The sequence below is a fragment of the Bubalus bubalis genome, chromosome 4 (assembly GCF_019923935.1).
Source record: "Bubalus bubalis isolate 160015118507 breed Murrah chromosome 4, NDDB_SH_1, whole genome shotgun sequence".
Classification (NCBI taxonomy): domain Eukaryota; kingdom Metazoa; phylum Chordata; class Mammalia; order Artiodactyla; family Bovidae; genus Bubalus; species Bubalus bubalis.
The window spans coordinates 79,351,042-79,364,043 of record NC_059160.1 but is presented as its reverse complement, the minus strand read 5'-3'; the positions used below and the strand labels follow the sequence as shown (position 1 = coordinate 79,364,043).

Genomic DNA, 13,002 nt, shown 5'->3' with positions numbered 1-13,002 from the left:
AGTCACTTCAGTTGTCTCCGACTCTTTGCAAATCTAAGGACCATAACCCACCAGGCTCCTCTGTCCATGAGATTCTCCAGGCAAGAATACTGGAGTGGATTGCCATTTCCTCCTCCAGGGGATCCTCCTACCCAGGGATCAAACCAGGGTTTCTTATGTCTTCTGCATTGGCAGGCTGCTTCTTCACCACTAGCAGCACCTGGGAAGTCTGTTTAATGTGTATAATAAATAATTTGTTTTTTCTTTATGAGATATTTATTTTGAAATAGGGAAGAAATCAAAAGCTCTTTCTAAAATACTCCTAAACTTTAAATATCATTAATTACATCCGTTTATGAAGCTCTTTGGAGAAGGGAATGGCAGTCCACTCCAGTATTCTTGCCTGGAGAATCTCATGGACAGAGAAGCCTGACAGGCTACAGTCTATGGGGTCGCAAAGAGTTGGACACAACTGAGCAACTAATGCATGCATGAAGCACTTAGACTGTCCTTCATAAGAATAATGAACTTTATTGTTTCCCCAAAGTGGAAAGGAGATTTTGAGGTGACATAGCCTTAATGTTAGAAGTTTTTCCAGAATAGGCATTATGTTTAAACATCCACTAATATGGCATCCCTGGGTGTGGCACAGTGCTGAAGAATCGGTCTGCCAATGCAGGAGACGTAAGAGACGTGGGTTTGCTCCCTCAGTTGGGAAAATCCCCTGGAGAAGAAAATGGCAACGCACTCCAGTATTCTTGCCTGGGAGATTCTGTGGACAGAGCAACCTAATGGGCTACAGTTCTTGGGATCATAGAGTCGGACACAACTGAACATGCCTCCCATGTGTGTTGTGTTATTAACAGCAAAGTGAATTAACAAGGCCCATGCTTAACATACGCATATTGGAGAGTTGTGAGTATAGTGAACCTGAAGTCTATTCCTCTTCCTGATCATTGGCATTCTTTTATAGTTCTTCATTTTCATAAAGCATTTCTCTCTTATAAAAGGAGACTTTAAACTTGTCTAGCTTGAAATTATATAGTTAATCACATTCAGTTCTTATTTTTGTTATTTAACACGACACCTGCTGGCAGTAAGTCACATAGCAGGTAATAGGAGCAGAGAAGAGATCAGGCCCTCCTGCCCCTTGAAGTTCCTATGTGCCTGCTAAGGTCAGTTCAGTTTAGTTCGATCGCTCATTTGTGTCTGACTCTTTGAGACTCCATGGACCTCAGCACGCCAGGCCTCCCTGTCCATCATCAACTCCTAGAGTTTACCCAAACTCATGTCCAATGAGTTGGTGATGCCATCCAACCATCTCATCCTCTGTCATCCCCTTCTCCTGCCCTCAATCTTTCCCAGCATCAGGGTCTTTTCAAATGAGTTAGCTCTTTGCATGAAGTGGCCAAAGTATAGGAGTTTCAGCTTCAACATCAGTCCTTCCAATGAATATTCAGGACTGATCTCCTTTAGGATGGACTGGTTGGATCTCCTTGCAGTTTAAGGGGCTCTCAAGAGTCTTCTCCAACACCACAGTTCAAAAGCATCAATTCTTTGGCGCTCAGCTTTCTTTATAGTCCAACTCTCACATCCATACAGGACTACTGGAAAAACCATTGCCTTGACGAGACGGACCTTTGTTGGCAAAGTGATGCTAAAGTAGTAGGGCCAAAAATAAAATGTTCCTGACAGATTTCCAAAGGGCCATATTTGAAACAGACACAGCAGTCAGTCTTCCAGTGACACATTAAAAAGACTAGGGGGCCTGAGTCTGGAGATTCACTTTGACATTAACTTGGCTATGCAACTTTCTGAAAACCTCTTATTATCTCTGAGGCTGGGGTTCTTTATCTTTCCTAAGGGAGTAGTGAATGATACCTGTCCCACCTACTTTTTAAAGGATGACCTTACATGGAATGCAAAATGGCAACATAAAAAGATTGTAGAAAGTAACATAGTATTCAGTTCAGTTCAGTTCAGTCACTCAGTCCTGTCCTACTCTGTGCGACCCCATGAATCGCAGCACGCCAGGCCTCCTTGTCCATCACCAACTCCCGGAGTTCACTCAGACTTACGTCCATCGAGTCAGTGATGCCGTCCAGCCATCTCATCCTCTGTCGTCCCCTTCTCCTCTTGCCCCCAATCCCTCCCAGCATCAGAGTCTTTTCCAACGAGTCAACTCTTTGCATGAGATGGCCAAAGTACTGGAGTTTCAGCCTTAGCATCATTCCTTCCAAAGAAATCCCAGGGCTGATCTCCTTCAGAATGGACTGGTTGGATCTCCTTGCAGTCCAAGGGACTCTCAAGAGTCTTCTCCAACACTACAGTTCAAAAGCACATAGTATTCAAGGGTAAGGTAATTGCTTGCTGGTCACTTTTTTTTTCCTTCTTTCTTAAATATTGGAGTTTTTCAGGACTCAGTTCTAGGCACTCTTCTCATGTTCCACTTTTAGGAAATCTCATACATTCCCATGGTTTCAGTTATATGTACCTTTCACACAGAACCATCTTTTGAGTTCCAAGTATTTGTATAGCTCCCAAATTCTACTGGGCCCAGTCTCAGTTTGACATTGCATTTAAAGAGGGTTCAGGATGGGGAACACATGTATACCTGTGGTGGATTCATTTTGATATTTGGCAAAACTAATACAATTATGTAAAGTTTAAAAAAAAAAAAAGAAATACTGTCCAGCAACTAAAAGTAATTAAATAGTAATACTACTTTTTACTCAAGTCTCCAAGAACATAATAGCTTGGAGGGTATAATTCAACAATATTTCAAAAAATCTTTTATCCACCCCCACCCCTACCCCTAGTCAAACCTCAGTTAGTCCCCATGTTATGTGCTCCCAGTTTTCCATACTGACCCTGAGACTCACAGCTCCCTGCAGACTTTTTCTCATTTGATCCTCTCACAAACCATGTTTGGCCCATGTTTTCTTCTCTATCCCTTTTTGCCTGCCATGATAACAGCCCAAGAACTAGGCTGGCAAAGACCAAATTCTCCCTTGGAGATGAGAGAGGAAGGAAAGGAGTAGGCAAAAAGATGAAGCTGGGAACATTTACATGTAAATAACCTGTATTTCCAGCACACTTATAGAATGTTTTACTTGTTCTTTACTTGTTTATTTCACAGAACACCTCTGATTCATCCTGTCTAAAACCTGACCTTATCATCCATACAAATTTGCTTCTCCTCTAATACCCTTATCTTCATATTAAGTGTCCATCATGCTCTTAGTTGCTTATTTTGAACATCTGAACATCATTCTCAAATTCTTCTTCTCCTCATCTTTCACAGTTCCATTCACATTCCCTTCATCATAAATACTGAATATATCCTTCAAGAATCTCTCCATTTTACCCAGTCTCTACTTCTGCCACTGAACTCCTTGTTTCCCTGGAATCTGTCTTCCATCCGTCTTTCCAACCAGAAAAATCATTTTAAAACATGCATCTAGTTATGCCTTTTCCTCCTTTACACTGTTCAAAGGCTTTTGAGTACCAAGCCTTTAATATGGTCTCTGCTTCCTAGGTGGCTCAGTGGTAAAGAAGCCACCTGTAATGCAGGAGACTCGGGTTTGATTTCTGGGTTGGGAAGATCCCCTGGAGGAAGAGATGGCAAACCTCTCCAGTATTCTTGCCTGGGAACTCCCATTGACAGAGGAGCCTGGCGGACTACAGTCCATGGGGTTGCGAAAGACTTCGCGACTAAACAACCATATGGCCTCTAAGGTCCTGTATACTCTGGCTCGTTTCTGCTTATGTCTCTCAAAGTAGTCTGTTTCTTAACAGGATGCATCTCTTCCTGCCTCAAGGCCTTTGTCTAAGCTGGGTCTGGATGTCTAAAGTATCTTTCACCCTCCTCACCCTCTACCCCACCCACCAACCTCCTCATCCAAGATTTCTCTGACTCCTCAGGCAGGGCCCAATCCCTTTGCTATAGATTCTTGTTCCACTCAGGTTTGATCTCTGGATCTGGAAGAGCTTCTGGAATAGAAAATGGCAACCTATTCCAGTATTCTTGCCTGGAAAATTCCATGGACAGAGGAGCCCAGCTTGCTATAGTCCATGGTTGCAAAGGTTTGGACATGACTGAGCACAGACACACACACTTGTTCCCCATATTTTTCCTGTGATGAGACCCGTTGCACTTGAAATCTATTTACTTGTTCTAACACATTTGCCCAGTAAGCCTTAGCATGAAGTCAGAAGGCTTGTCTCTCTCCTGTAGCACTTCTTCCACTGTGCTTACCACAGTACGCAGCTCAGATCGAGTATTCATTGTACACTTGTTGATTAAAGGATACTTCTTCCATGATTTGGGCTTTGTCTGCCTCTCATCTCTGTACATATTGTGCTTCACACTCTGTTTATCCCTGAGAAAACCTCATGTGGTTTCACATTTTTTAGGCTCATGCTCTTCTCTCTCGAATGTTTCCTCTAAGTCAGATGAAAGCCAATTTAGAGTAGTCTGTGCGATTAAATTGATTAACAGTCAGATGGAAACTTTCAGCAGTTTAGGTGATGATTTAATTATAATAGCTATTCTTACTTTGTCTGCTAATATATACTTATTATTTTGTGGAACTCATAAAATCGTATGATTTTTTTCACTGTAGCTGTATATTAACAAATACTCCAGAAGCAAATAACATTGGTTGAAACTACAGAGTATATAGTTCTGAGACTTAATGTTCTGACTTGTGTGCAAATTCAATAAATATTTACCAGTAGTTTTCAACAATACAGTGAATATATTCCAGAAGTAGATATATGTACTATTTAAGTCTTGTTGATATGTTTATTTATTCTACCTTTGAACAAAGCAAATAAATATATAGCAAAAAATATTTAATATAGATAAGATTGGAGATGATTGTGGTGTCGGGAAGGGATTTAACTCACAAAATAAATAACCATGAAGTCCAAAACACTTGGTAAAGTGAGCCTCACTGACTTCCTACATGATAGGGGAGATAAAAGATGGCTATGTGATTTGTAATGCCCATAAGGAAACACAAATCACTTATTGAGAAGCATGACTGTTGCAACTACTGAAACTAGAGAGAAATTTCTCCTGTTGTCAGAATGTGGTAAATAGCACCTTTTCAGCCCTGGTACAGAAAACATGTGCATGTGTGCTCGGTCACTTAGTCATGTCCAGCTCTTTACCATCCATGGACTGTAGCCCTATAGTCTTCTTTGTCCCCCAGAAGCACAGCAACAGGCTCCTTAGTGCTGCTACTTTCAATTGCAGCAGACTAGTTTTTGGCATTACAAAGATCAATTCATAAGAAACAATTCTACGTGGGTCTATGATGCAACCCATTGATTATGGTGTCATCTGGTTATTGATTTATATTGTCTACAGTATAAAGAGATGAAATTATGTTAGATAATCCTGCTTAATTGTTTTCACTATGCTTTTGGTGAGTATTGATTAGATGTTAGATTTTGGTTAAATAACCAGACATATCTGGAAATTGGAAGTGCCCCTGGGAAGCGAACTAGATATGGACAGCAGGACCACGTTTTTTAAAAACTACAGTTCTATGGCATACAACTTTAAACCAATCCTGAATTCTTTCTTTTTTTTAAATTTTATTTTATTTTTAAACTTTACATAATTGTATTAGTTTTGCCAAATATCACAATGAATCCACCACAGGTATACATGTGTTCCCCATCCTGAACCCTCCTCCCTCCTCCCTCCCCATACCATCCCTCTGGGCCGTCCCAGTGTACCAGCCCCAAGCATCCAGTATCGTGCATTGAACCTGGACTGAATTATTTCTTAAAATAAAATCTTGGGGATAATTTTTTATTCTCACCATTGCCTGATTACATTTCCATATGGACTAACAATATTTCAATGATTATATTCTACCTAGAGAGCATTTCCTTTTTTTAGTCTTCATAAAGTTTTAAAGGATTCTTAAACATGCTTTCTAAAGTTATCTGAGATCTCTAGGATTACTTTCATTTGTGGGCTTTCAAGTGACAATATGAAAATGATATTTATAGATTGGTATTTAACATGTCTTTACTTATATTCAGTAGTTACCAGTTATAAACAAAATCTTTAAATATGTGGTAAACCTTTGTTTAAAATAAAAAACTAAGCCCCCATACATGTGTGTGTATATGTCTTAGTCTATCTTAACATCTACGACAGCAGAAATCTTGAATGATGTCTGGTGTTTACTTTTCATTCTTGAATGATGTCTGATGTTTACTTTTCATCCTTTCTTTACAGGCATTGCTTCTATGACGGTGCCAGTGTACATTGCTGAGGTCTCACCCCCCAATTTAAGAGGCCGATTAGTCACCATTAATACCCTCTTCATCACAGGAGGGCAGTTCTTTGCAAGTGTTGTTGATGGAGCCTTCAGTTATCTTCAGAAAGATGGATGGAGGTCTGTAACGTTCTTACATTTAATTTTCAAATAAATTATGACTTTAGGGGATAGAAGAAAAATTGAGAAATGATGGAAAAGAAAAAATATAACTAGGTATTTTGAATCATTACAGCTAATTCATACATGATGGTATTCTGCAAAATTAAGTGGACCAGAGCTGATATTTATTTTAATAATAGACAAGGAACCTATCATTAAGAATTGATATTTACCGGACTTTTTAGCATGTAGGTGACATTTCTCACACTGTGTATGGTATTTTGCAATATTTGTTTAAAATGAATGTAACAATAAATATGCATGGAGTTTTTGAATTTTATCAGTGATTGACAAGCTATTTATGAACTGCAGATATAACTAATGTCCTTTTTGGATTTAAGAAGCTACATTCTGATCTGAAAGAGAATTCAGTCTTTTTTTTTTTAAAACAAACAATCTCATGTTAAAACTTAAGATATTATGGGCTTGAAATTTTGATATACTTCATGGTATTCAAAAAAACAGATTCATGTAACTCTTCCAGGGGTTTAATTTTTAATAGAATTTCCCTATACTCTGTATAGGTGCTGGAGATAAAATATTCCACAAAACAGAATCTGGTACATATTTTCATCATGCTTAAAGTATTGAAATTAATTCTTAACAGCTGAAGAAAAAGGGTTTACTGCTATGTGGATATAGGGAATTAAACTTACGTATGTAAGTGGCACAATAAATCGGAGTTGTTAAAGACTTAGACTGATGAAGTTTTATTACAAGTTATGTGAAGAAACTCACAGAAGTCAGTAAGGGCCTCTGTTTGTCAGAAACAATTAAAGAGAGGACACATTTATTTAAAGCATTAACTGTCTGCCGATGCTGAGAAACCACTTTCTACCTCTGAAGGAATGAATCTCTGACAAAGTGAAAGATTACTAAAAATTGAAGAAGCAAGAAATTCCTCTTTCTTTTCTTCCCTGTAGAAGAACAGAAAGAGGGAGATGATAAGTTGTTACCAGCATCAGTTCAGTTCATTTCAGTTGCTCAGTCGTGTCCAACTCTTTGCAACCCCATGAACTACAGCACTCCAGGCTTCCCTGTCCTTCACCAATTCTTGGAGCTTGCTCAAACTTGTGTCCATAGAATTGGTGATGCCATCCAATCATCTCATCCTCTGTCATCCCCTTCTCTTCCTGCCTTCAATCTTTCCCAGTATCTGGGTCCTTTCTAATCAGTTGACTCTTCGCATCAGGTGGCCAAAGTATTGGAGCTTCAGCTTCAGCATTAGTCCTTCCAGTAAATATTCAGGACTGATTTCCTTTAGGATTGACTGGTTTGGTCTCCTTGCAGTCCAAGGGACTGTCAAGAATCTTCTCCAGCACCACAGTCTGAAAGCGTCAGTTCTTCAGCGCTCAGCCTTCTTTATGGTCCAACTCTCACATCCATGCAGGACTACTGGAAAAACCATAGCTATGACTACCTGGACTTTTGTTGGTAAAGTGATTTATCTGCTTTTTAATACCTGTCTAGGTTTGTCATAACTTTCCTTCCAAGGAGCAAGACTTAATTTCTAGCTTGCAGTCAATGTCTGCTGTGGTTTTGGAGCCCAGGAAAAGAAAATCTGCCACTGCTTACACTTTTTTCTCTTTCTATTTGTCATGAAGTGATGGTACTGGATGCCATGATGTGAAATTTTTTTAATGTTGATTTCAAGCCAGCATTTTCACTCTCCTTTTTCACCTTCATCAAGAGGCTCTTGAGTTCCTCTTCACTTTCTCCTATTAGAGTGGTATCATCTACATACCTGAGGCTGTTGATATTTCTCCCAGCAATCTTGATTCTAGCTCATGTTTCATCCAGCCAAATCCAGTGAAATCCAGTGCATTGCACATGATGCGCTCTGCATAAAACTTAAATAAGCAGGGTGACTATATAGCCTTGTCATACTCCTTTTCCAATTTCAGACCAGTCTCTTGTTCCATGTCTGGTTCTGTTACTTCTTGATCTACATCCAGGTTTCTCAGGAGACAGGTCAGGTGGTCTGGTATTTCTGTCTCTTTAAGAATTTTCCAGTTTGTTGTGATGCATACAGTGAAAGGTTTTAGCTTACTCAATGAAGCAGAAGTAGATGTTTTTCTGGAACTCCCTTGCATTCTCCATCATCCAACTAATGTTGCCAATTTGATCTCTGGTTCCTCTGCTTCTTTGAAACCCAGCTTGTACATCTGGAAGTTCTCCAGTCACATACTGTTGAAGTCTAGCTTAAAGGATTTTGAGCATAACCTTGCTAGCATGTGAAATGAGCACAGTTTTTCAGTAGTTTGGACATTCTTTGGCATTGCCCTTCTTTGGGATTGGAATGAAAATTGGCCTTTTTCAGTCCTGTGGCCATTGCTGAGTTTTCCCAAATTTGTTGGCCTGTTGAGTGCAGCACTTTAAGAGCATCATCTTTTAGGATTTGAAATAGCTCAACTGAAATTCTATCACCTCCATTAGCTTTGTTTTTAATAATGCTTCCTAAGACCTCTTGAATTTATATTCCAAGATGTCTGACTCTAGATGAGTGACCACACCATTATGGTTATCCAGCTCATTAAGACCTTTTTTTGTATAGTTCTTCTGTGAATTCTTGCTTCCTCTTCTTAATCTCTTCTGCTTCTGTTATGTCGTTACCATTTCTGTCCTTTTTCATGACCTTCCTGCATGAAACGTTTCCTTGTTAGCTTCAGTTTTCTTGAAAAGATCTCTAGTCTTACCAGTTTTTTTGTTTTCCTGTTTTTTTTTTGCATTGTTCAATTAAAAAGGCCTTCTTATCTCTCTTTGCTATTCTCTAGACCTCTAGCTTCAGTTGGGTGTATCATTCCCTTTCTCCCTTGCCTTTTGCTTATATTCTTTCCTCAACTTATATGTATAGTCTCCTTAGACATCCTCTTTGCCTTCTTGCATTTCTTTTTCTTTATTTGGGATGATTCTGTTCACTGCCTCCTTGTGCAGTGTTTCGAACCTCTGTTCCTAGTTCTGCAAAATTTATCTCCCAGATCTAATCCCTTGAATCTATTTGTCACCTCTACTGTATAATCATAAGAAATTTGATTTAGGTCATACCTGAATGGCCTAGTGGTTTTCCCTACTTTCTTTAACTTGAGCCTGAATTTTGCAGTAAGGAGCTGATGATTTGAAGCACAGTCAGCTCCAGGTCTTGTTTTTGCAGATTGCATAGAGCTTTTCCATCTTGGGCTTGCAAAGAACATAATCAATCTGATTTTGGTTTTGACCATCCAAAATCAAAGTCCATGTGTAGAGTCTTATTTGGTGTTGACGCTACACATGGACATACATGGTGATGTCCATGTATAGAGTCGTCTCTTGGTTTGTTGGAAAAGACTGTTCATTGTGACCAACGTGTTCTCTTGACAAAGCTCGCTTGTCCTTTTCACTGCTTCATTTTGTAGTCCATGGCAAAAGTTGCTTGTTATTTTGGGTATCTCTTGACTTCATACTTTTGCATTCCAATCCCCTATGATGGAAAGGACATCTTTTTCTTAGTTCTAGAAGGTGTTTTAGGTCGTCATACAACTTGTCAGCTTGAGCTTCATCAGCATCAGTGCTTGGGGTATAGACTTGAATTACTGTAATGTTGCATGGTTTGCCTTGGAAACGACCCTTAATTATTCTGTCATTTTTGAGATTGCAGTCTTATAATGGCCAAGAGGCTTGTGTAACTCAGTAAAATTGTGATCTATGCCATTCATGGCCACCTAAGACAGATGGATCATAGGGAAGAGTTCTGACAAAACATGGTCCGCTGAAGAAGGAAATGGCAACTGACTTTAGTGTTTTTGCCTGAAGAGCTCCATAGACAGTATGAAAAGCCAAAAAGATAAGATACTAGAAGATGAGCCCTTCAGGTTGGAAGGTGTCCAATGTGTAATTGGAGAAGGACCATTATTAATAGTAACAGCTCCATAAAAAATGAAGTGTTTGGGCCAACATGGAAATGATGCTCAGCTGTGGTTGTTTCTGGTGGTGAAGTTAAAGTCTGATGCTGTAAAGAACAATATTCCATAGGAACCTGGAATGTTAAGTCTGTGGATCAAGGTAAATTGAACGTGTCAAGCAGGAGATGGTAGAAGTGGATATCAACATCTTATGAGTCAGTGAACTAAAATGGATGGGAATGAGCAAGTTTAATTCAGATGACCATTATATCTACTACTGTAGGCAGGTATCCCTTAGAAGAAATGGAGTAGCCCTCATAGTCAACAAAAGTGTCTGAAGTGCTGTACTTGGGTGTGGTCTTGAAAATGACAGAATGATCTCGGTTTGTTTCCAAGCAAACCATTCCATATGGTTATTAGATGTCATAAATTAAAGCCTGTTCTTTTCACTTGATATCTACCCACCTTTTCCCTCATTCAGCTTCTGAGAGTTTATTAGCTAAAATGTGATTACTTATCATTTTTATGATAACAATAGCATTAAGATATACAGAAGTTGAAACTGACTGAGAAGCCTCTCAGGTGTTTTTGTTGAAAAGCTAAATCACCTTATTTTGCCTGATGGGTCAGTGCTTCTATTCTCTTATTGTTTAGATGTAAATTGTTTTTTGCTGAACTGCTGGAAGATGAACTTGTCTAGAATTGCCAGCAGAAGATCGACCAGTAGAAGACTGATATTTTTCTAGCCGGTAGAATACTCAGCAGTAGAAGACTGATATTTTTCTAGCCGGTAGAATATTCGGCAGTAGAAGACTGATATTTTTCTAACACTGTAGAGTCATCATACATTCTATATTGGGAAGAATATCATTGGGTTCCATGAGGAAAGGGGAAATAGGTTTTTGAAAGTATCAATAAAGATTCAGTCTTTTAAAATCGATTTATTGAAATATAATTGATAAACCATTCACTTCACCTGGAAAATCCCATGGACAGAGGAATCTGGAAGGCTGCAGTCCATTGGTCTCAAAAGGTTGGACAGGACTTTGTGACTAAACAACAATAACAATGGGATAGATCACATATTAGGTAGCCATTCATTCGTTGATGGGCATTTGAGTGATTGCTACTTTTTGGCTGTTAAAAATAATGCTGCAATGAATATCTGTGTACAGGTTTCAGAATGGAGATATAATTTCAATTTTCTCAAGTGTATACCTAGGAGTAGACTTGCTAGGTCATATGGTAACTATATTTACCTTTGGAGGAACTGTAAGACTATCCTCCACAGTGTCTACTCCATTTCACATTCCCTTTTAGCAGCGTGTGAGAGTTCCAGTTTTTCCATATCCTAATAAACGTTTATTATCTCTCTTTTTCCATGGTACTTGTCTCAGTGTGTATGAGTGGCATCTTGTGATTTTGATTTGCATTTCCCTGAAGACTAATAATTTTGTGAAAGATTTTATTTTTATCTGATATAGTACTTATAAAGATGACAGAGTGATTTTGGTAGTTAACACCCATGATAGGAAGTTTTATCACTGTTTGCCCTTTTCTGTGCTAATACTTTTAAATTGTGCTTATTGAGCATGGTGAGATTTAGTCACTAACCTCAGGCAAAGAAAGGTTTTCTTTTGTAATTGTTGAGTTAAAGTTTGGCACGCTATAAGCATAGAGTAAAGTGAACTTTGCCACCACCAGAATTGATCTAAAATACTTATCTGGATGTGCCACTGCTTCAAAGATTCCCTATTTCCTACAGAAAGAAATCAGTCTATTCATCACAGCTTGCAGTGTTTTTTGTTATCCAATCAATATCTGTTTTCCTAGATTTTTTAGGTTATTGTTATCTCCTTCCCTCCTTCTTTATACAATGTAGGTTTATGCCTATAAACTCTATACACCAGTCACATCTTGTTTTTCATGTTTGTTTTTTCCTTCTGCTCACTTTGCCTTGATTAGTCTTTCTACCCTGTCCTGCTTTACCGGTTCGATTCTTATTCCTCCTTTAAATCTTTGTATATCATGTGAATCTATTTTTGTCCCTTTGTCCTTTCATAATGCTTTGTATGTGGCTTTACTTTTATACTGATTGTACTATTTTGAACCATTTGCTTATTCTGTTTATTTATTTCACTTTGAAGCTTTTTAATATCATTGACCTTGTACTCATTTTTAGGTCTAGAAAAGGGCCTGGAACATAGTAATTGCTCAGTAAGTGTTTATTGAACTAAGTTAAAATTGACTGGGCTCCAGGGAAGAGACTCTTAACCAAACTAAAGAGATATTGATTATAAAGCCAGTGCCAATTCATTAATTTCTGCTGGGGAATAGATACCCTTTGCAGATAGCTGGAAAGCAAGATTATTAATCATAAGCATTTCTTACTGAGCATAAAAATAAGAGAAAGAAAAGTGGTTTCTGAGCCTCTGAGACTTTACCTCCCTCAAAATAATATACCTGTCTGCATCCAGAACATTTTTTGCTCTTCTCTCTTGGACAGAGCCGATTTTCAAATTAGTGTTCCTCTATTTACAAATACATAAATCATCATGTGATTTATATTAAAAATAATGGTATATCTAAAGAAGGGCTATATTCTTCTCCTTTATATTGGCTTTTACTAATTCTCCAATTTATTTATTTTTATATTACAGTTATCTTATTTTACCTCAGTA

The 13,002-nt window shown here is 38.4% G+C and overlaps 1 protein-coding gene across 4 annotated transcripts in view; it reads left to right on the top strand.

Annotated features, from left to right (window-relative positions):
* Positions 1–13,002, top strand: part of SLC2A13 (solute carrier family 2 member 13) — a 531,951-nt gene that overhangs the window by 92,786 nt on the left and 426,163 nt on the right. For all 4 annotated transcript variants that reach the window (XM_025283988.2, XM_025283989.2, XM_025283990.2 and 1 more), the window contains one exon: positions 6,242–6,401. In XM_025283988.2, coding sequence (XP_025139773.1) covers positions 6,242–6,401 — 160 coding nt within the window. The remainder of the gene's footprint in view (positions 1–6,241; positions 6,402–13,002) is intronic.